Raw genomic sequence first — 23482 nt, forward strand, 5'->3', positions numbered from 1 at the left:
GTTGTTGATATCTCTCCCAGCAGTCTTGATTTCAACTTGTGATTCATTCAGCCCAGTATTTCGCATGATGTACTCTGCATATAAGTTAAATAAACAGGGTGACAATATACAGCCTTATGTTACTCCTTTCCCAAGTTTGAACCAGTCCTTTGTTCCATGTAAGGTTCTAACTGCTGCTTCTTGACCCACATACAGGTTTCTCACGAGCTAGGTAAGGAGGTCTGATATTCCCATCTCTTTAAGAGTTTTCCACAGTTGTGATCTACACAGTCAAAGGCTTTAGCATAGTCAATGAAGCAGAAGTAGATGTTTTTCTGGAATTCCCTTGCTTTCTCAGTGATCGAACAGCTGTTGGCAATTTGGTCTCTGGTTTCTCTGCCTTTTCTGAATCCAGCTTGTATGTCTGGAAGTTCTCAGTTCATGTACTGTTGAAGCCTACCCTGGAGAAATTTGAGCATTACCTTGCTAGCATGTGAAATGAGTGCAGTCGTGCGGTAGTTTGAACGTTCTTTGGCATTGCCCTTCTCTGAGACTGGAATGAAAACTAACCTTTTCCAGTACTGGGACCACTGCTGAGTTTTCCAAATTTGCTGACCTATTGAGTGCAGCATTTCAACAGCATCATCTCTTAGGATTTGGAATGCTGCTGCTGCTAAGTCGCTTCAGTCATGTCTGACTGCGCGACCCCATAGATGGCAGCCCAACAGGCTCCTCCGTCCCTGGGATTCTCCAGGCAAGAACACTGGAGTGGGTTGCCATTTCCTTCTCCAATGCATGAAAGTGAAAAGTGAAAGTGAAGTTGCTCAGTCATGTCCAACTCTGTGCGACCCCATGGACTGCAGCCTACCAGGCTCTTCCGTCCATGGGATTTTCCAGGCAAGAGTACTGGAGTGGGGTGCCATTGCCTCTCCTAGGATTTGGAATAGCTTAGCTGAAATTCTGTCACCTCCACTAGCTTTGTAGTAATGCTTCCTGAGACCCACTTGTCTTCACATTTCAGGATGTCTGGCTCTAGGTAAGTGATCACACCTTCTTGGTTATCCAGGTCATTAAAACCTTTTTTGGACAGTTCTGTGTATTCTTGCCTCCTCTTCTTAATCTCCTCTGTTGAAGAGAAGATGTATGTCTTAATATGAATATTTACTGAAAATCTGTTTTTCCACTTGCCTGTTTTCAGTTTCTCATAACTGTCTGTGAGATAAACAGCTTTCACAGTCATTATGTATTGCATCATTTTACTATAATAAATATGCTTTTTTGCATTTTACTCTTGTATATAGATATGCTTTTATATATCAGTTGACAGAATTTCAGCATATAAAGCACATAGAGCTATTTGTCACTCAGATGACAACTAGGGTACTTACCTTTAGTTGAAAGTAAATATTCACAAAGTAACAATAGACCTAAGTGCTGTGCCCTGCTGGTATTACCCAGTCAAACTGATTGTATACAGTTATTGATCCACACAAGTTCAGGAATGCCAGAAATGCTGCTGAAGTTGTTCTTCATTTCTCTGGCATTCCAGAAGCCAATAGTAGATTTTGACCAATTAGTGATTTTAAGTTTTTGATCCAGTTGAAGTTCATCTTGGGGTGCAACATTAGATCCAACATTAATTTTTCCCGGTGGCTACCTGGTAGTCCCCAGACCTAAAATTGAACCAGGCGTCTTTTTCATTGATGATTTGTGATGCCACCTTTATCATAAATTAAATTCTCATATGCATTTGGATCCATTTCCGGACCTTTGGTTCTCTTTGACCTGTCTGCTCTTATAACTTGCACACTGCAGCCCTCTTCATTATTGAGGCTTCATAATAACATGTTCTTTGTTTCTGGTGGAACTAGCTCCCCTGATCTCTTTCACAGTTCTCCTGGCCATTTTTTTCTTTCAGTTTTATTGAGATTTAATTGACATACAGCACTATATAAGTTTAAGTGTATATAGCACAAGGAATTGACTTACATACATCATGAAATGACTCTCACAATATATTTAGTGGATACCCATCATCTCTTATAGATGCAATATTTAAAAAATGGAAAAAAAGTGGTCTTTTTCTGGTAAGAACTCTTAGGATTTAACCTCTTAACAACTTTTAACATACAGCGGTATTAATTATAATTATGTTGCATGCTGCAATCTAGCTTCCCTGATGGCTCAGTCGGTTAAGAGTTTGCCTGCAATGCAGGAGACCTGTGTTTGAGCCCTTGGTCGGGAAGATCCCCTGGAGAAGGGAATGGCAACCCACTCCAGTATTCTTGCCTGGAGAATTCCACAGACAGAGGAGCCTGGCGGGCTACAGTCCCCGGGGTTGCAAAGAGTCAGACTTGACTGAGCGATGAACACTTTCACTTTCAATCTACCGCACCTATTTTTCTCCTCCTCCAACCCCCTCTTCTCTGGCAACCACCTGTTTAATCTCTGTATCTGTAACCCTGTTTTGTTGTGTTTGTTCATTTATTAATATTTTTTAGGTTCTAAATGTAACTGAAATATATGATACTTGTCTGTCTCTGATTTAATACTCTCTAGGTCCATCCATGTTGTCACAAGTGGCAAGGTCTCATTCTTTTTTTACTATTAATGTTCTTCTGACCATTCTTGTTTCGTTATCTCATCATCTTTCAAATCGGTCCCCCTGTGCCTTATACCTCAAATAAAAACCTGTTCGTATTTTTATTAAATGCTGAATGTGAGTGATAGTTGCTCAGTCATGTCCAACTCTGTGAGACCCTGTGGACTGTAGCCCTCCAGGCTCCTCTGTCCATGGGATTCTCCAGGCAAGAATACTGGAGTGGGTTGCCATACCCTCCTCCAGGGGAATCTTCCCAACCAAGGGATCCAACTTGCGTCTCTGATGTCTCCATCATTGGCAGGCAGGTTCTTTATCACTAGCGCCACCTGGGAAGCCTGTAGTTTTATTAGGATGGTGTTAAACTTATTAGATAACTTACAGAGAATTGATTTCTTTATGATTTGGGGTCTGCCTCCTCATAAATAGCATATGTTTGCATTTCAGTAAGCCTCTGTGGCCTCAAATCTTAGACGTCTGTTGTTACATGAATTCCTAGCTACAGCATCTTTGTTGTTGTTTGACATGCCAGCCTTAGGATCATTTTAACTGATTCCAGTCTTGTATTCTTAAATATCATCCCTTTATTGTTTTTAATCAGGCATTTTTGGTAACTTTATCTTCTTTACTTCAAAAGACCCTTTGCGTTAGGAACATTAGTTCCTACATTAGGACTCAATCTGGACTTAGAAGGCAGTGCTGAAGAAATGAATGATTTTTTAAATTTGTTTTTAATTGAAGCATAATTACAATATTGTGTTGGTTTCTGCCATACATCAACATGGATCAGCCATAGGAATACATATATCCCCTCCCTCTGGAGTGTCCCTCCCCATCCTACCCCCTGGGTTGTCACAGAGCCCTGGTTTGCATTCCCTGAGTCTTACAGCAAATTCCCATTGGCTGTCTGTTTTACATGTGTTAGCGTATATATTTCCATGCCACAGTCTCTCCATTCATCCCACCCTCTCCTTCCTACCCCACACCCCATGTCCATAAGTTTGTTCTCTATGTTTGCATCTCCACTGCTGCCCTGCCAATAGGTTCATCAGTATCGTCTTTATAGATTCCATATATATGTGTTAATGTATGATGTTTATTTTTCTCTTTCTGATTTACTTCATTCTGTATAATAGGCTGTAGGTTCATCCACCTCATTAGAACTGACTCAAATGCTTTCCTTTTTATGGCTGAGTAATATTCCATTGCATGTATGTACCACGGCTTCTTTATCCATTCATCTGTGGATGGACGAGTTAAATGATTGACCCTCACTTGGCCTTTGAAGGCCTGGAGGCCCAGAGAGGTCAAGTTCCTTAAGAACACTTAGATAGCCTTACGTATTAGAGCCAGGAGGGTTTCATTCCAGATGTTTTTAATCACTATGAGATGATTCAGGATATGTTAAAGGTCTTCGGACATAAACTCGGACTCGGCGAGGAGAATTGCTGACGTTCGTCAAGCATCTGTGAGACACCTGTTGTGTGTTTCCCCACTCCCCCCGCCCCGCGCGGAGGTCCTGTTACTACCCCTGCACCTCTGCTTTGCATGTGAGGAAACTGAGTCCCAGAGGACGCAGCTTGTCCAAACAAGTTAAAGATATTTTTTTTTTTTTTTGGTTGCGCTAGGTCTCACTCCAGTACTCTTGCCCGGAAAATCCCATGGATGGAGGAGCCTGGTGCGCTGTAGTCCATGGGGTCGCTAGGAGTCGGACACGACTGAGCGACTTCACTTTCACTTTTCACTTTCATGCATTGGAGAAGGAAATGGCAACCCACTCCAGTGTTGTTGCCTGGAGAATCCCGGGGACGGGGGAGCCTGTGGGCTGCCGTCTATGGGGTTGCACAGAGTCGGACACGACTGACGTGACTTAGCAGCAGCAGCAGCAGGTCTTCGTTGCTGCGTGCAGGCTTTCTCTAGTTGCAGTGAGCACAGGCTACTCTTCATTATAGTGAAGATGCTCGTGGTGGTGGCTTCTCGTGTTGCGTGGAGCACAGGCTCTGGGGCACGTGGGCTTCAGTAGTTGTAGCATGGAGATTCGGCAATTGTGACGTGAGGGCTCTTGAGTGTGGGCTCAGTAGTTGTGGTGCTTGGGCTTAGTTGCTTTGCAGCATGTGGGGTCTTCCAGGACCAGTGATTGAACCTGTGTGCCCTGCATTGGCAGGGGAATTCTTATCCACCAGGAACGTCCCAGACAGAGTGAAACAGACTTCCTCATTGCTGCACATGTCAGTGCCTTTAACATGACATTCCAGTGGCCCGTCTGCACTATCTGAAATACGTGGTTGTTAGGGCAGCTGGGCTGGGCGTTTGAAACTCTTTTAACTTGTTAAGGTAACTGAGGGATAAAGAAGGCCTCTCTTAGGCATGTAAATGCATGATTACTAGATTGCACGTGCATCTTAGTGGGATGTTCTGAATGCTGACTACATGGTGAGTCTCTGAGACAAGATGGAACGTGCTGCTCTTGGCGTTTGATCGGGGCCTGTCTGTGGTCCTAATTAGGTCCTGGCTCGTGTTTTAAGTGCTGTGTGGACATGCTTTCAGTTAATCCACGGGACAGCCTTGTGCGCCTCGTGAGCTGATGGGCTGTGCAGGTGAAGAGCCTGGTCCCGAAGTCGAGGGGCTGCTCATCTCTGGGATTAGGACGTGCGGGAGCCGGGGCCCGCTCCCCAGGTGTCTCGTCTCTCGGGCACATAACAGATGCATTTGTTCCCTCGGGCAACCTTGCTGGTCTCTCACCCAGGGCCACGATCATGTCACTGGAGGACTTTGAACAGCGTTTGAATCAAGCCATAGAAAGAAACGCCTTCCTGGAGAGCGAACTGGATGAGAAGGAGAATCTCCTCGAATCTGTTCAGCGACTAAAGGATGAAGCCAGAGGTCAGGTGGCCAGGGCTTTGGTCTGTGGGTTTGACCAGCGTTGTGCCCTCTCCTGGCCTGAGGCTGTCCTGTCCCACAGCATTGCCCAGCACGCCCTTTGCTGGAATCTGCACCCTTCTCGGCGCTCTGGTCCAAGGGTGGGGATCACACTGGGCAAGTTGAGGCTTGATTCCTACCCTGTGCTAGGAGCTGTCAAATGTCCAACTCTGTGAAGACCCCTAGTGGGTATTTAAGTCCATCACCAGCTTTATGTTTAGCAGGAGCACAGGAGTTTTGTGGGGGGAAAATGCCTGTTGATGGACTTGCTAGCCAGCTCTTTACTTTTGAAATGTGATGGCTGCTAATGCAAGTGGCTTGGAACTCAGGAATCTTATCAGCATTTGCTCTTTGGAGCACTTCTAGAGGTAGGGCTTTTTTTTTTTTTTTTTCAATTTGGCCATACAATGCAGCTTGTGGGCTTTTAATTCCCCAGCCAGGAATCGAACACATACCTTTGGCAGTGAAAGCGTGGAGTCCTAACCACTGGGTCACCAGGGAATTCCCCCAGCCTTCTAACACATTCCCAGGTCATCCAAATTGGGTTCACAATAGATTTTGTTAAAGTCCTCGTTAATTGTTTATGACGTTCATTTGGTTTCTAATGTGTAGCCAGTAGAAGAGGGATTAAAAAGTAAAATTCTCGAGTTTAAAACGTAGTTGTTCCTAAATGTTCATCAGTAATCATTTGCTTATGTAAATTACATAGATTTATTTTGTGGAATGTTAAATAGTTGAAACAAACATGATACAGATATAAATGTCATAGAAAGCTTGTTAGGATATAACATAGAAGGGGGAAAGTACGTAGATGGTAGATATATGTTTCTAGTTATGCTTAATAAAAATTATATGCTTAAAAGATATGCACACACACACACACATATATATAAACTTTATGTGTGAAAATGCAGAGAAAAAGGATTGAAACGCTCACCCCCATGTTACAGTGATCAGGAGTGAGGCTGAGCATTCGAGGGTGGATTGGGAAGGCATGTCTTCACTTGGTACTCTGTATATCCTGATACATTGGAATTTTCCTGAAACACTACAGTCATAATTTTAAAAGTTTTTTTTTTTTAATCTTTTTGTTTTTACTCAGAAGAAAAACTGTGTGGTCTTGCAAGCCTGCAGGGCAAGGTCACTGGGGTCTACTTCATTCAGGGTTTCCACCGGGAGTTTCTCACTCTGGTGGTGGCTCTTGCTCACTGCCCCATCACTACTTGTCTCCAGCCCCATCACCCGCAACAAGGGCTTAATCGGAATCCTTTTCCTCGCCTAGACTTGCGGCAGGAATTGGCTGTGCAGCAAAAGCAGGAGAAGCCCAGGACGCCCATGCCCAGCTCGGTGGACGCTGAGAGGACAGACACAGCGGTGCAGGCCACTGGCTCCGTGCCGTCCACCCCCATAGCTCATCGAGGACCCAGCTCGAGTTTAAACACTCCTGGGACCTTCAGACGTGGTAAGGGGGATGGGAGTTGGGAGGGTTCTCTTGGCTTCACAAGGCTTTCCTGGGTGAGAGAGAAATAGGGCCAGGCTGTACAGCAGGGAGCAGAGGCGGGGCTCACAGGGGCAGACTAATGCGGTAGGTGGGAGGAGCCTCTTGAATGTGAGGTGACAGTGAGCAGTGGAGTGTGCGGCAAACCAGAGAACCGATGTCTCGTCCAGAGGGGCTGCCACCTCTCTGCTTCAGCCATGAGAGGTGTGGGTCCTTTGGTAAGGACCAGAGGCCAGAAGTCTTTGTGTTGTATATGAAATCTCCTAAGTTAAATAGTTGAATAACAAGATAAAACATTTTGTGGGTCCAGCAATACATTCTGTAGAACTGTTCCCAGCATAACCTGTGCTGAGTGGGGGACAAACCAAAAAATGGAGTGCTCACCCAGCCCCTCTGATGACTGATTGGCTGTGGGGCTCTAATTGGGCCACTTAATAACAAATAATAATAATAGACAATTACTGAGCACTCAGGAGGTGCAATCCAGAGGTGGGTCCCTGTCCTCTGACCCCCAGCGCTGCCCTGTTTCAATCTTCTGCTTGTTGTGCTCTGTGGGTACGTACCACCTCCTTGGATTTGCATTGAGGCCCAAGAAGCAAGTATTGCAAGCCCTGCCCCCATCTGATGGATAAGGAGACTGAGACTCCGGGTTATGGAGCTGGCCTGACGTCGCTCAGCTGGCCAGTGGCGGGCAGGCTCTGGGCTGACCCCACCACATACTGCCTGTCCCTCAGCTTGTGCCCAGCAGGCACAGAGTGTTCCGTTGCCAGAGTCCCAGGCTAGTCCCCCTTTAAGCACGTGCCTCAGCTGGGCCTCAGCTGCAGCAGGTGTGGGCGGGACCTGAGATCCTGCATTTCTGACGAGTGCCCGGGTGATGCTGATCCCTGAGCCCTGTGAGCCCTGCTCAGAAGAGAGAGGGGACTCCGAGGGGTGGAACCCTGACCAGTGGGCCTTGTTCAGATGCTGGGAATGTTAATTAACTGTATGGAGTTCCTCCGAGTTTCAGAGGACTTGCTTTTTTTTTATTTCAAAGAATAGCATCTAGAGATAAATACTGAGGATAGTCATCATAAGGCTACGAGAAGCTGGTCATCAGGTACTCTCGTTATGTCGGGCAGCACCCTAGTGATTGAAACAGGGCAGCGTTGGCGGTCAGAGGGCACGGGGACCCACCTCCAGATTTCACACTGAGATACGTTAGTGCACAGACTTTTCCATGTGTGTTGGTGTCACGTGTGCGTCCTTTTACACACACAGGCCTGGACGACTCCACTGGGGGGACCCCCCTCACGCCCGCAGCCCGGATATCAGCCCTCAACATCGTGGGAGACCTGCTGCGGAAAGTGGGGGTAAGACGGCATCGCGTGGCGTGGTGCCCGGCGTTCACGTGGCATCCTCTGTCTTCGGGAGGCTTGAGGCATGATCGTACTGGCCGCTTCCCCTCTGGCAGAGGCTTCACGGGTGCAGGTGTAGGCCTGGCTCGTCTTGTGTCCCTTAGACCTGCTGTGCGTCTGTGGGTGGTGTTTCTGGTTTTTAAAGTTTCATTTGGTTTTGGCTGCATGGCTTGTGTCTTAGTTCCGCGACCAGGGATTGAACCCAAGTCCCGGGCAGTGAAAGCCCAGAGTCCTAACCGCTGGACCTCCAGGGAAGGCCCTCGGGGAGCACTGTTTCTGACAAACCCAGGCTCTGACCCTGAGGCACCCTTAGATCCCCAGGTACACTGTTCTTTCCCTGGGCCATTTTCCCTGGCAGTTGGGGAAATTTGAATGGCATTAGTGATATTTTTCTCAGTTTGAAGAAACTGAGAAAAATTGAAAACTTCCCTTTTCACACTGTTCATGGAGTCCTTGAGGCAAGAATACTGAAGTGGTTTGCCATTCCCTTCTCCAGGGAATGGCACATTTTGTCAGACATGGTTTTTATTTGCTCAGAGAGTTAAGGAGAAAATCTTGAAAGGCTGGGCAGAGAACATGACCTTACAGGTTTTATGTTAATTACAGGGAAGGAGTCTTTGGTGCTTAAGAAATCACACAGCTATTCTCTGTCGTTGTTTCTCTTATTTTTAAAAACGATGCCTTTCTGAATTTTTAAAAATGGAAAGCCGCATAGTTTGAGTCCTGCCCGTCTGTCATTGACCAGAATGTGTGTATTCAGAGTTAATAGAAGCTTGCGACGCGTTTCCTGTGTTTTTCTTTTTGGCTTTTGGTTTCCTGGTTTGCTGTTTTACAGACAGATTTTTACAGTTAGATTATAGAGAAGCCCAGGGTGATCTCAGCGCCCATCTGGTTCCCAGAGGGTCTGTTCACCGCGAGGCAAGTTCTTATTCAAACCTCCTGCCACATGGTGTGTGATTATCTAGATAACAGCAACACTGAATGGTTCCAAAAGTCAATTTCATTCTTGTAGGCAGACTTGGATCATAGGTAGGGTTAGTGGCTTTTTAGGAGGCTCTAGATATCTTAGACCACCAGTTGTATGAGCTGGATGTACACTGAATTTGGGGGGCAGGAAGGGCACGCTTTGGGGTTCTAATACAATGGCTCTAACATTGGTGGTTCTAGTGTGAGAGCCACGCTCTTAGCTTATCATGATGTGGATGGGCTCTGATGGCCCATACACACAGTAACCGTGGTGGCCTCACCGACGCGATGGACACGCACCTGGGCAACCTCCAGCGGATGGTGAGGGACAGGGAGGCCTGGTGTGCTACGGTCCAGGGGGTTGCAAAGAGTGGGACACAGCTGGGCGACCGAACAACAATATGGGCTCTGAAGAGGGGTGTAAGGGTTCTTGTCTTCAACTTGAGCTGTGAAAGCATCTCTCTCTCCAGGCCCTGGAGTCCAAACTTGCTTCCTGCCGGAACTTCGTGTACGATCAGTCCCCAGGCCGAGCCAGTGGCCCAGCCTCGGGGCGGGGGAGCAAAAACAGAGACGGCGTGGACAGGCGGCCCGGCGGCAGCAACGTGCCTCTCGGCGACAAAGGGTCAGTTCCCTGCGCTGTTCCTCCTTGGTGTTGGGAGAACCCGTCCACTCCAGCCAGAAGCCTCTGACCCCCGACCGATAGCCGTGTTTTTGAAAGTTGCAGGAATTATGTCAGCATATCTCTCTATCCCTTAAGGCCGAGTTAGTTGATATCTTCTGGTTTGGGCAAATGGCCAGGAAGACGGTCATTTGTATTGACTCTACAGCCCCAGCTCCCAGTCATGCTGTGAGAAAGCCCTTGGTATAAATCACTTGTTTGCGACTCAGGCTTCAAACACTGCTCTGCTTCCCCCAGAAGAGGATTTTGATTTTTTTTTTTTTAAACCCTTTAGAACCTTCAGGAAACTAAATCAGCCAGACTGGATTCCTGAAGCCAGTCACTGGATTCCTGAAGCCAGTCACTGGATTGGAAAACACAAACCTGACCTCTAACAGCTTCATTTATTTTCTGGCCTGAAGAAAATCAGGGCGGCCTCCAGATTCTAGAATTTTCTAACATGTGCCACCATCTCACTGGCCCCCGGGCCATGCAGATTTGGGGTGGTCAGTGGCAGATGGAGGACAGGAGAGGAAGAATTTGTTTTCCCCAGCATGCACGTAACTTCTGGACCTTTAGCCGGGGGTGTTCTTTGGAGGGTCTTCTGCGACTGGGCTCTTTGTGTGGCTTTGAGGGAGGGCCGTGAGCGCTAGATGGCCAGTGTCCTTTTCTTCATTTCACAGGAGAGAAAATTGAGACCCAGTGAGACACTGCTCCCGACCTTGATATTCACCCTTGTAACTTGGTGGGCCCCGTGCTAGCCAGCCTAGAACAGCTGTAATGTCTGCTTAACTTGGTTTGCTCTGTCTGAAGGTTGGGAAAACGCCTGGAGTTTGGGAAGCCGTCGTCGAATGTTTCCTCACCGTCGCTGCCGTCAGCCCAGGGTGTAGTCAAGATGTTGCTTTAGGAAAGCCACGGAAGCTGAGGCGAGCCCTTCCCCTCCTTCCCTCCTTAAACTAGGTTTTGGGTGTTTTGGGGTTTTTTTAAGTTAGTTTGAGAAATACGAGCAAGCAGTCACACAAAGCCAAGTGACCAAGGCCATCGCCGGTGGCCCTGGGTCGTTGGCTGCAGGAAATGCAGTCCCTTAACCCCCAGCCTCCGTGTTGGCGTGTACAGCCGGGGGATGGGACCAACCTGACCCTCTGGAAAGGGCGACGTGGGTGCCAAGGCCACCCTATCCTTGTCAGCTGAGCTGAGTCCCAGTTGGTCTTGAGAGGTGTTTTTAATGATCGGAGACACCTGTGAAGTGGAGCCTGAGCCCATCCTAGGCGCACCCTGCCCCCGACAGCTGGTGCTTCTTCCAGAACAAAATCTCCAGTGCGCCATGGCACGACAGGGGTCCGTGCCCTGAAATCACGCCTGGGGTGAAGAATAGAACAGGCACGTACCTTTTATTTAAACTGTGGTGTGGTGTACCTCCAAGACCTTTTTTTTCCCCCAAAGTGGAGTATAATTGCTTTACAGTGTTGTTTAGTTTCTGCTGTACAGCAGAGTGAATCAGCGACGTGTATACATGTATCCCACCCCTCTAGGTCGTCACAGAGCACCGAGCTGAGCTCCCTGGGCTATACAGCAGCTTCCCACTGGCTGTTTTATACACATGTGCCTCCAAGACTTTTTAATCTGCCTGTCGCTGAGGCTTTTAGAGGCATGCTTGAGTTTCAGTGTGAATTTTGTGGGGACCAGGTCAGTGGAAAATCTGTGTCCTCTTTAGACCTATCCTTGTCCTGAGCCTCCCACCCTGGTCTGGGAGTGACCTCTGCTTCTGAGGGTTTCTGGGGGGTGATGGCCTTAGCGATGCAGCCCCTGAGAACAGGACTTCATTCAAAGCCTTGATGAAATAATCAAGGTGACCTTCAGATAAGATGAAGCCACCAGGGTTGCATTGGGAGCATCCTTATTAAAGAAGAAATGAACCCAGGATTTCCATGCAGACAGCATGTGGCTCCTCCCTGCTGGTTTGGAACAGCCGCCTCACACTTTGGACACAAGTAAAAAGAACATGGGAATTCAGGCATATGCATGCAGCCTAACAGCCTTCTGTTACTAAGTTATTTTTCCAAAAGAACAGCAAAAATATCCAGTTGAAAACAGAACTTTTCAAGTGCTACTGAAATTCAGCAGAGAATTAAACTCCAGTGCTCACCTCGTTACCATGGCAACACTCTAACCTGTATCGGTAAAAGATGTACTTTTATTTTTTTAAAAGAACAATAAAATCAAGAGAAACTGATTTTCAGCTAGTTTGTGGCGGTCAGTAAATGCCGGTTAGTGCTTCTGTGTTTGTGCATCCTATGGTGGAAAACTTTTTTTTTAACAAAGTGACAATGAAAAAAAAGCCTACTTTTTAAAAATTTCCTTTCGGGTCAGCTTAGAATTGTGTTTGGAACATGTGTATGTCCTATTCAAGTTGTATCGACATTTGGTCTTTCAGCGTGTCCTCGGTCTTTGTGATTCCTTTCTTTTCAGTCTGTTTGAGCCCACAGAGTCTGAGTATGGAGTCGTTTGTGTTGAATGGAACCTTTGCCAGGCAGCTCGGTCTAGAGCATGCAGGTGAAGGAAAGGACTGGCCCAGACCCGGTTTTTATGGCCCTCACGCCAAGAACAGTTTATACATTTTTAAAGGATAGTTTAATAATTAAAAAAAAAAAAAGACACAAATGTGACAGAGACCATTTCTGGGCCTTTATAGAAAAAGTTTGTCAACCCCTACTGGGCGAAGTCTTGTGTTTTAACTCGTACATTCAAGGAATGCTTATTATTCTTCACATTAACTACATACCTGGTTTGTGTGTTTTCTTTTTTAAGAATTTTTTATGTGGATAGTTTTTAAAGTCTTTATTGAACTTGTAATATTGCTTCTGTCTTATGTTTTGTTTTTTTGGCTGTAAGGCATGTGGGATCTTGCTCGACCAGGGTTCAAACCCACACCCCCTGCATTGAAGGCAAAGTCTCAGCCACCAGGGAAGTCCCCATCACGTGCTGTTTTGATTGATGTGCATGTTCTTTCTGAGCCCTGTCCTGCTCCCTGAGCCTCGAGCTGCTCACCTCCTGTGTGGAAGAGCCCCTCCCTCAGACTCACTCTGAGGTTCTGCTCTCCTCCTGGCCAGCTGTGGGGTGTTGGACAATTCATCTCACCTCCCTAGACCTCAGTTTCCCGATTTAATGAATTAACAACCCTGACTTCATAAATGTTAGTCACTTAGTCGTATCTGCCTCATTGCAACCCTATGGACTGCAACCCACCAGGTTCCTCTGTCTATGGGATTTTCCAGGCAAGAATACTGCTGCCAGTGGGTTGCCAGTTCCTGCTCCACTGACTTCATAGGATCATCCTAAATGAGGCCACTCTGCCCCCCTCCCTCCCCTACCCATCTCGTCCTGTCCTTTTTCTCTAGAAAGCAACAGAAAAGCCAACTCGGCTGTAGTGATTTATGACCTTTTATTGGTGAGGGTGTCCTTAAGTACAGTCAGTGCATATAAAACAGTGTGACTTTCCTGCTCTTAGCCTTTGAGCGGCGTCTCCTTTGTAACTCACGTGACTACAGAAGGCACTTGGTCTCAGTGAACTGTGTGCATCTGACGTGTGGGAACCGGAGGGAAGAGGAATTCTCAAACCGGCCCCCACCCCCACCCCGGGATGATGGAAGGGTCCACAGGGCAGGAAAGTTGGGGAGTGGGAGCAGGGGCACCCGTCTCCGTGGTGACTTTCTCCTCGTTTCATGTAAAGTTGCCAGTGATTAGTTACCGTGGATATATTTTTCTAAAAACTCAAAAAAATCTCTGCACAGGTCTTGGCAGAGAGGTTGGGTGTGTCTGTGTCTCCTGTTGGGTTTTTCGCCTTTGGTACCTCGTTCCAAACTTAAGATGATGCCCTGAATGCAGGGCGGTGTTTATATTCATCGTGAGGGGTGTCTGTGATGTTTGGAGTTTGAAAATGGATTTAGACAGTGCTAAGCGGAGTCCACTGGGTTTGGTTCTGTGCCGTTTTTGAGCAAGTCATTCATTCACTGGCTTTGGTTCCGTTGAAGTCAGCATCGCGAGCGTCCATTTCCTCCTCAGACCCGTCCGCATTCTCAATAACTCTACGTCCTCCAGACCTTCTTGTGGGAACAAAAGAGGTCTCGTTCCCTCGCCTGTGGGTTTTTAAGAAGACACACGTTTGTTTAGTACAGAAACCTTCCACGAGATTGGAGGAGGTTTTCAGACTGAGCAAAGAACAAACAGAGACTTGGAACAAATGAGGCGCAAATATATTCAGGTGGAAGTGAACAAATCCTGACCGTCTGGAGGTATGGGTGCATTTAATCAGCTGCAATGGGGGCAGAATAGGTTTTTCAAAGCAGGACCGTCTGCTTTAAAAAAATGTCTGGTTTGGTCAGTTGCTGACCCACTGGCTTCTGGTTGGCTGTGGACTTGTATTTAGAAAAGATGGGGGAGATGCAAGTGGGGTGATGGCCCCACGTGGGATTATTCCTACCCTCTGGGGCCGGGATGAGGGGGAACTGTTGTGTCCGCACCTCCTCTTTTGCAGAAGGAAAAGCGGGGAGGGGGTTAGGTTTTGAATTGGAGGAAGGTGAGTGTGACCACCAAGGGCAGCCTTGAGAGGGAAGGAGGTCCCTGTGGTCGCCAGAAGAATGCTGTCTGGTTAAAGGCACCGACACACCCTGCTTCCGTGAACAGAATTCGTGGACTGAGTTCCCCCAGGGCAGGGATCTCATCTGTTTCGTGCTCACCATGGCAGGCACTGTGCAACGCAAACAACAGGTGCTCAGTGGATATTTGTCAGAAAAACATTAGACCCGTTAATCCAAGGTGTTTTTTAGCCCTAACTGGTGGGACGCCCCTTTCTGTCTTTCCCACTCCCATCGCCTCGTCTCTGTCCTGCCGGATGCCCTGTTCCCACCAGGGCCCAGCCTGGTCACTGGCAGGGAAGCTTTGTGTAAGAAGGCAGGGCAGGCAGGCAGGAGGAAAAGTCAGACCTGCCTGTTCTTAACCTCCACCATTTGGAAGGAATGTTCACCTTCTTTTCAGCGACCACAACAAATAATGTTATATGTTGAGCTCTGGCCATCTGACCCCGTTTGACAGGTCTTAACTCATTTTAGGATGTCTAAGAAGAAAGCAGACTTTTGCAACAAAAAACGATCCACTTCACGACACAAAGGCGGGACAAAGGAAAGCCACGAGGGTGAGCCCAGCCCATCGATTCTTTAGTCACAGGGGGCGACTCAGACAGGCAAGACAGGAGGCAGAAGCAAGGCCCAGAAATTCCTGATCGCTGACAGGCTTCCCAGCACAAGCCATCTGGGGTCCAAGGGTGGGAGGACCTGGGCCGGTAAAGCCCACTGGGTATGGCAGATGGTACTTCCCAAGGGGGCAGCGATCAGGAATAAATACTTAAAGTGGTAGACACTGCCAACTAAAGACTCAGGGCAGCCTTCCTCCCATCAGAGGAAGCTTCTAGGTCCCCAACTCCTTTGAAAGTAACTTTGTATCACTCCCTCCCTAGAGGTGACCTTTAAAAAATCTCTTCCTTCCTTAGCCCTGTGTTCTCTCGGCATGCAGGGCTCAGCAGTCGTCCACACAGCTTTATCCGTGTCTAACCTTCCAGGTTCACACTGGATGGGACGGGCTGGGAAACAGTGCCTCGGTTTCCCTTTGCCTCTCAGAAGAGCCTGTACTTGCTAACTGCGTGTGTGCTAAGCTGCTTTAGTCATGTCCAGCTCTTTTGTGACCCCGTGAACTGTAGCCCTCCAGGCTCCTCAGACCATGGGGATGTTCCAGGCAAGAATACTGGAGTAGGTTGCCATGCCCTCCTCCAGGGGATCTTCCTGACCCAGGGATGGAACACGAGTCTCTCGTATCTCCTGCATTGGAATGTGGGTTCTTTACCACTTGCAGCACCTGGGAAGCCCACATTTGCTAAGTAGAGGAGTTGAACTGATCAATATGCTCCTTTGACTTAAGAAGTAAATCAATCACTCCTGGGTCCCTGGAAGGCCCCCTGCGTGGGCACCAGGCCTGAAGCTGGTCTGTTTTGGTTTAGGAGGCTTGCTTGAAGGCACAGGACTCATATGCTAGGCAAAAGTTGATAACTGGCTGTCTCTGCCAAAGGAAGTAAGGGACCCCTCTAAAAATTTGCTTAAAATGTCTGATCCTGGAGAATTTGGGTTCTGTTCACGGACTCAGGAACATATTTCAGGCACTGCTGGCGTCCCAGGAATGAGCACGAGCGTGTAGGGCCTGCTACCCTACAAGGACTCAGGTTCCATCAACTGATGGGGCCTACACCCCAGCCAAGCCTGGGATCCAGCTTATCCCACAATCCGGACGGGCTGGCAGGAGAGCCGCTCAACAGCGGTGCCCCAGAGGCGTGACGCTCCCTCCTAAAGCTCCTGCCTAGACCTCCTCCACCTTTAAGTATTATGGGTACAGTGACAGCAAAGCTGCGATTTCTCCAGGAGAGCAGACAGACAGAAGGCAGGGCTGGCTGGGCCTCAAAGAGGATGAGGGGGAAGCTGGGCCCCAGAGCCCAACTGCACGTGTGAAGATGTTGTTAGAATCCCAGAGAAGCCGAGGCCTCTGGCCCCTGTCTTTGATGGCCCAGTGCACCCCCCGAGTCGTGGGTGTCCATCCCTGGTCTGTGAACACGTGCCTGTGAGGCCTCTGGGAAAGACTCGGCCTGACCTGGCCTTCGTGCGCTCAAGATGCGGATAGCGGCCGGCCTCGCTGAAGCCCCACGCAGCCCTAGTGAGGGTGAGACGTCGGGATGAGAGCTCGTTCGCTCGCACGCATGTGTGGAAACCCCAGCCCAGGGGGCCTGTGGCTGGGGGGGGCCACCATGACCTTGTGCCTAGCTCACTCCAACTTGTAAACCAGACCAGCCGATGACAGCCAGTCTCCAGGAAGGTACCCAGATGGTGGCGCTGGTGCCTCTGCTCAGCAAGGTGCCTGAGCCGGACGAGGGGGCACGGCCCAGCCGTGGCCTCACCGTGTACGAGGGGCCTGCCACCCAGGTAAGAACCCTCCAAGCCACGCAAAACAGCCTCTAAACTTGTCAGCACATGGTATGACAGGCCACATCAGTGCCACGTCAGACGCCCAAGCGAAAGAAGGAAGGAGACTGTGAAGATGCATGTTTGGGTGCATGTTGGCTTTGATGAAAGACCGTTTTGGACCTAAGACCCCTAAGCCTTCGGACTTGGTAGACATCTCAGAAGTTTGGGAGGGCCCACAAAGGGGGACAGGGAGATGGGGGGCGGTGCGCTGGCAGAAAGGAAATGGAAACCAGGAGCCACACACGCACACATGAGCCGCGAAGCTGCAGGCATGATACCTGGTGAGTCATTGCGGAGTTTCCTGGGGGAGGGGGGCTCTGAAACAGAGAGAGAGAGTCCCCAGTGGTTACCATCCTCCTGTTCAAGTGCGAGTTTAATCATTAAAGGCGTTTGCTTCAATTCAGTAGTTTCAGCCACTTTTAAGGACCCTTATAGCGGAGCACCTGCAGCCACCAAGCACTCAGGGAAGCCGGCACACAAAGGGACAAGTGGTCTGTTTTTTTTCCAATTAAAAAGCACTTTCTGTCCTTCAGAGCTTAAAGAACACAGGCTCAATGGCTTCCTCCCCTTCTGCATTTCTCTTCAGGAAGGTAAAGGAATCTGAGTAAGCTAGGCCAGAAGATCCTTGTGAGACCAGAACCTGAACAGCTCCAGGCAAGGAGCCTGCAGCAGCCTGTTGCTCCATTACCGTGACTGTCTCCACTGCCTCTCACGCCCGTAGCCAGGAGGTAGAGGTGGGCACCTGGGCGGCTCACGTGGAGATGCCTGGCAGTCTGGGGAGGGATGGGTGCATTGGTCAGGCTCTAATGAGAGCTCGTATTGTGATGTATCTGTCTGGTAAAATCTGTGAAACGTGCATTGTAATTCCTTGCTCATGAAGAAGCTGGCTAGGCTTGCGAACCTCACTCACAGCTCTCGTGCTTGATCTTGGGTTTTTGCATGTTTGGAGGACTCAGAGAAGGCAGCAAAGGTGGGAGCTGTCTTCCACCCATATGTACATGTATGCTTATGTTAATTGTAAAAAGTGGGTGGTCTAATACAGGCCTGTACAGTCCCGAGAAGGGTCAGTTATCTGGGGCAGAATCCAAAAGGGATGGTCAACTTGTGCTGCACGAATGACCGGTCCCAGGAATTCCCTGGCGGTCTAGTGGTTGGCACTCTGAGCTCTCTCTGCCAAGGACTGGGTTCAGTCCCTGGTCCGGGAACTAAGATCCCATAAGCCTCAAAGTGCAGCCTAAAGATTTTTAAAATTAAAAAAAAAAAGACATTGGTCCCAAGAAAGGGACAGTGATAACAAAATGGCAAGAGAGCTGGGGTGGCTGAGTGTGCCCCACTGCTCAGCCCACGCCCACGGAAGGGCAGCATCTGGTCAGCAGCAGAGAGGGCTCTGGGGGCTCCAGCAGTGGGGACACGCCGCCTGCCCGCCACCTCGCACGGGCAGGGGGCTCCTTCCTGAACGCCTGCACTCGGAGCTGGCTGCTCACTCCCCCCTTGTGAAAGTGGTTCAGGCTTCCCCTCGTCTCCTAGAGTGGTTCTCGGGGTCTGGAGCTGAGATGCCAGGTGATTTCAGAGGGTTCCTGGGCATGCCCTCAGGTTGCTTAATGGCACCGTGAGAAAGGGGTTCCCCTTCCCACTCTTTAAATACATCTGACTATGTCAGAGAGTCTGTTTGGTGCTAATGTCGTTTTTTGTCATTGCCTTTTTAATGAGAAGTCGGCCTTCGGGTCACAGTCATCAATTTGTGGCCACAATAGCTAGAACTCACTGTTGTCTTGTTTTCACTGTGTTTAACTTGATTGTGACCTGTTGATGCAAGGGACCCTGGTTTAACAATACAGGGGAGGTAGGTTTCATTTGTGAATAGACACATGTATGGTTTACACAGTAAATTTCAAAGAAAGTATCAAGTCGACAAAAGTACAGGTGGTGAGAGACTAAGGCAAAATGGGAAAGGTGGTGTGAGAATGGCTGAGGTTGAAGAAACATCATCTCTGACTCAACGACTGAAGGTTTATTTTGTGCCCAGACACTGGGGATGAATAAGCAGACACAGCCTCTGTGTTTATGGCCTTGCAGGCCAAGAGTGAGGACAGACTGTATGTGAAATAAATACAAGAATAACAAGCTCCACGATGACAGGTGGGTAAGAGAGAGGAGAATGCCAGGGAGTGAGACAGGAGGTTCTGATCACATGGATGAGCAAACACCTGAAGGAAGGCAAGGAGGGGGCTGCTGTTGCAGTGAGCTGCGGGAAGAGCATTCCAGGCAGGGACGGCAGCCAGCGCAAGGGCCCTGAGGCAGAAGATGGAGAGGTGGACGGTAACTTAGGAAGCAGAGGACAGAGATCGTGCAGGGCCTGGTGGAACTAACCGTTGTCAAGATGTTACTTTGAGTGAGGTGGGGGCCCATGGAGGGCTCCAAACAAAGGAGGGGCATGACCCCACACCATTTCTGTGTTGAAAACAGGCTATAAGAGGCCAGTAGGGACGCGAGAGGCCCACAAGGAGGCTGAGAAAGTCGTCCAGATGGGAGGAGAGGGTAGGTTCGACGAGGTGGCAAGAAGTGGATGGATTCTGGATGCAGAGTATTTTTTAAGAGAAAGTTGACTGGATTTCTCAACAGCTTGGATGCATGGTGTAATGGAGAGAACAGTAAGGCAGCTTCTGGCCTAGGTTAACAGCAGCTTTGAACCGGGGAGGACTGTGCAAGGAGCTGGTTGAGGATGAGGGGGTTCAGTCAGGGCTCAAGTCGGGGTGTGTTTAGGTGTGGGCTGCCTGTTAGGCACTGAATAGGAAGGTCAAGGAAGTCTGGAATCCCAGGAAGTCTGGGCAGGAGATAAACTAGGAAGTCACTAGCTGTGGATGGAATTCCAAAGCCACCAGGCTGGTTGAGATTCACCTGAGGAGTGAGTGGAGATGGAGATGGAGAGAGGACCAGGGTGGCAGTCTGGGCAGACCAGCAGCAACTGGCCTTTAAGATGCGGCACCAGCAGAAGAGGTGAAGGGCGGCCAGAAAGTGGGAAGGACAGCGGTGAGGGCGGGGCCGGGAAGCCCGTGCGGAGGCACCACGCATGCTGCCAAATGGGGAGTTTCACGGTGACAGGCTGCAGGGAAGTGGGGTTGGGTTTGTTCAGCTGATGGAGCGACTCAGCAAGAGAGAATATATCACAGGGTAGAAGGGTAAGACTTTAGGGAGCAACATCCTTGGTTAAACAAGAGGGTGAGGGGTCTAGTGGTGGGGTTGACCTCAGTTGGTGCTGGACAGTTGAGCACAGAAATGGGGGGAAAAGTACAGGAAATGAGTACAGATGTAGAGAGGTATGGAGAAGTGGGGGCTTGTTTATACTTCACAATGGTTTCCTTTTTTCAGTTAAAGAGGAAGCGAAGTCATCAGTGGAGACTGAGGATGGCAGAGGGAGTAAGTTCAGGGAGGGTGAAAAGCAGGTGCCTAAGTGGGTGAGGTGAGAGGGTGAGGGGGGAGGGGAGGGGTGAGAGGGTGGGGGAGGGGAGGGGTGAGAGGGAGGGGGAGAGGGTGGGAGAGGGGAAGAGTGAGAGGATGGGGGAGGGGTGAAAAGGTGGGGGAGGGTGAGGATGGGGGAGTGGAGGGGTAAGAGGGGAGGGGAGGGGAGAGAGGATTGGGAAGGGGTGAAAGGATGGGGGAGGGGAGGGGAGAGTTGAGGGGTGAGAGGGTGGGGGAGGGGAGGGGTGAGGCTGGGGGAGGAGAAGGGTGAGAGGGTGGGGGTGGGGGGAGGCTGAGAGGAGGGGGAGGGGTGGGGGGAGGCTTAGAGGAGGGGGGGTGGGGGGAGGGGGAGGGGAAAGTCCCTAAAGCACTAAGTGGGGTCAGCCTGGTGTCTCAATGGCACGTTTCTCAATGAAGTGGCAGCGCTCCTGTTGGCTTTCTCGCACAGCTTTGAGCTGCAGAAGGTTGGCAGTTGGATTTCATTTGGGTTGTATTTTAACCAAGTAAGCCCAGCACAGCAGGAAGAGGGACCAGAGTGTGGAGCATGTGGGAGAGGCTCATAACTGTGCAGTCAGTGGGGCTGCTAGCGGATGAGCCGAGGGGTGCAAGACCCCAGTAGAGACAGGGGAGAGCTGAAGAAAGGTGGTGGCGGGCTGATGATGTGATGCCTGATGGTCAGCTTAGAGCTGAGAGTTAGCAGGAGTGCAGGCGCGTGGCAGGGCCCTGGAGGAGAGAAGGTCGTGGACTTGAGGCTGGATCACCCGCCTGCAGGGTGTGGATGGATGACACGGAAAGCGTGGAGTTAGGCCTTTCAGGGAACCAGGTGGACCAGGGGCTGGAAGGAGCCCTGGGGAGCAGGAAGCACCTACCACCTTCAGGCCCAGAGGTTCAGGGGTGGGAGAGAAAACCACGCCCACTTAGGGCAGAGGGGCTTGACTGTGGGCAACAGCGCCCCCCGGGGACCTCAGGGGATGTGCCACTGCATCTAGCTTATGGAGGCCAGGAGTGCTGCTCAGCGTCCTGCAGGGCACAGGCCAGCCCGTGACAGTCGCTCAGTCACGTCCGACTCTTTGCAACCCCCTGGACTGACTGTAGCCCACCAGGCTCCTCTGTCCATGGGATTCTCCAGGCAAGAATACTGGAGTGGGTTGCCCTGCCCTTCTCCAGGGGATCTTCCCAACCCAGGGATCGAACCTGGGTCTTCTGAATTGCAAGCAGGTTCTCTACCATCTGAGCTACCAGGGAAGCCCATGATAAACAAGAGTTGTTCAGCCCTGGATGGCGATCGGATGGAGAAACCCTGAGTTAGGAAGAGCGGGGAAGAGAGTCCAGAAGAGAGGGGAAGAGAGAAGGGAGTCTGCCAATGTCCTGACACAGAGAAGAAGGGACTCAGGAGACAGGGAGACACCGCCTGGTTCTCCTGCTCCTCGCCAGGAGGACGGGAAGGGACTGGTTGTTGGAACAGAAGGGGAGCCGCTCAGAGGCAGGGCCCCCGTGACCTGAGCCCCTCCCACATCCAGCACAGGCTGGTGCTGCATACATGATGAGCTGAGCGGCTCTGGGGAGAGGGCCCCTGAGCCACTGTGGGTGTTTCAGGCCACCCCGCGCGCCCTGTCTGCGACCCGAGGACCCTGGGGGCTGGCACCTCACCTGAGCTTGCTCTTGAGCGCCGTCACCTCGCGGCCCATGGCCTCATTGCTCTCCGTGGCCTCGTCCAGCTCACGCTGCAGTTTCCTGCGGTTGGCATTGATGCGCTGGGACTCTTCCTCCGCCTCCTCCAGCTGCCTCTTGAGTTGCTTGACCCTCAGGTTTCCTTTCTCAGCCTGGCAAGGAGCAGCCCGAGAATCAGGCAGGTGCGTGGCGGGGCCTGCGGGGCTGGGCAGGGGGCCGGGGCGCGGTTACCTGCTCCTTGTACTGCTCTGCCATCTTGCGCTCATCCTCCACCTGCAGCAGGGCCTCCTTCAGCTTCTTGTCCTTCTGCTTCAGTGCCTTGGCGGTCGCCTGTTTCTCTCTGCGCACACGGGGCAAGCAGGGACGGTTCAGATGGGGAGGGCCTCCCTGCAGCCAGTGCGTGAACCCGACCAGCATCACCCACGTGGGCACTTTTCTTTTTTTTTAATTATTTGGCTGCACTGGGTCTTAGCTGTGGCATGTGGGATCTAGTTCTCTGACCTGGGATCGAACCCTTGTCCCCCCTGCATTGGGAGCAGAGTCTTAGACATGAAGGGCCACCAGGGAAGTCCCCACATGGGCACTTTTCCTGAGCCCGAATCAGAGCTCATTCTGAGAAATCGTCCATGAAAAGGCATGATGTGCTGACCCTGGCTACAGCGCGGGAGAACCTTGGAAACATGCTCAGTGAAAGAAAGCCAGTCTTAACAAGAGGCCCTGTGTTGTATGCTCCCACTTTGCGAAACGTCCAGAATAGACAATAGAGACAGAAAGTAGATGAGTGGTTGCCTGGAGCTGGGGATGCGAAATAGAGGGTGATGGCTAAGGACACGGGCTTCTCACTGGCTCTCTTGACGTGCCACAGTTGACTGTAGTGAATGTGTGCCCGTGAGCTGTGCGCTGAGAGCCTCTGCCCTGGTGGCTCACGTGGTGAGGAATCGGCCTGCACTGCGGGAGACCTGGACTCGACCCCTGGGTTGGGAAGATCCCCTGGAGAAGGGCATGGCTACCCACTCCAGTATTCTTGTCTAGAGAATTCCATGGGCAGAGGAACCTGGCGGACTACAGTCCATGGGATCGCAAAGAGCTGGACATGACTGAGCGACTAAGCACACACACACACACTGAGCCGTATGCTTTAAATTGGGGAACTGTTGTGGCACGTGACTTTTCTATGAAGTCACCACAAAAAAGGGCAAAAACAGTGTAAGGATCTAGACCCTGTCTGATGGTCAGCTCAGGGACCGCGTGTAAGTGAGCAGCCTGCCCATGACTGTG

The 23482-nt window shown here is 50.2% G+C and overlaps 2 protein-coding genes across 5 annotated transcripts in view; one reads left to right on the forward strand and one right to left on the reverse strand.

The window, feature by feature from the left end:
- Positions 1-12246, forward strand: part of NDE1 (nudE neurodevelopment protein 1) — a 40354-nt gene extending 28108 nt beyond the window's left edge. For 2 of the 3 annotated variants that reach the window (XM_055561804.1, XM_055561803.1), the window contains exons 5-9: positions 5325-5461; positions 6780-6959; positions 8253-8344; positions 9826-9977; positions 10827-12246. In XM_055561804.1, coding sequence (XP_055417779.1) covers positions 5325-5461; positions 6780-6959; positions 8253-8344; positions 9826-9977; positions 10827-10920 — 655 coding nt within the window. In that variant the 3' untranslated portion in view covers positions 10921-12246. Of the gene's footprint in view, positions 1-5324; positions 5462-6779; positions 6960-8252; positions 8345-9825; positions 9978-10696 lie in introns of all 3 variants that reach the window. The other variant, XM_055561805.1, reaches the window with a different exon arrangement.
- Positions 12247-13418: 1172 nt separating this feature from the next.
- MYH11 (myosin heavy chain 11) overlaps positions 13419-23482 on the reverse strand; it is a 128244-nt gene continuing 118180 nt past the window's right edge. The window contains exons 39-42 of one of the 2 annotated variants that reach the window (XM_055562728.1): positions 22436-22544; positions 22184-22356; positions 17353-17391; positions 14014-14149 (exon numbers count right to left, since the gene is read on the reverse strand). In XM_055562728.1, the coding sequence (XP_055418703.1) occupies positions 17361-17391; positions 22184-22356; positions 22436-22544 (313 nt within the window). In that variant the 3' untranslated portion in view covers positions 14014-14149; positions 17353-17360. Of the gene's footprint in view, positions 14150-17352; positions 17392-22183; positions 22357-22435; positions 22545-23482 lie in introns of both variants that reach the window. The other variant, XM_055562727.1, reaches the window with a different exon arrangement.

The sequence above is a fragment of the Bubalus kerabau genome, chromosome 23 (genome assembly GCF_029407905.1).
Source record: "Bubalus kerabau isolate K-KA32 ecotype Philippines breed swamp buffalo chromosome 23, PCC_UOA_SB_1v2, whole genome shotgun sequence".
Taxonomy (NCBI): domain Eukaryota; kingdom Metazoa; phylum Chordata; class Mammalia; order Artiodactyla; family Bovidae; genus Bubalus; species Bubalus kerabau.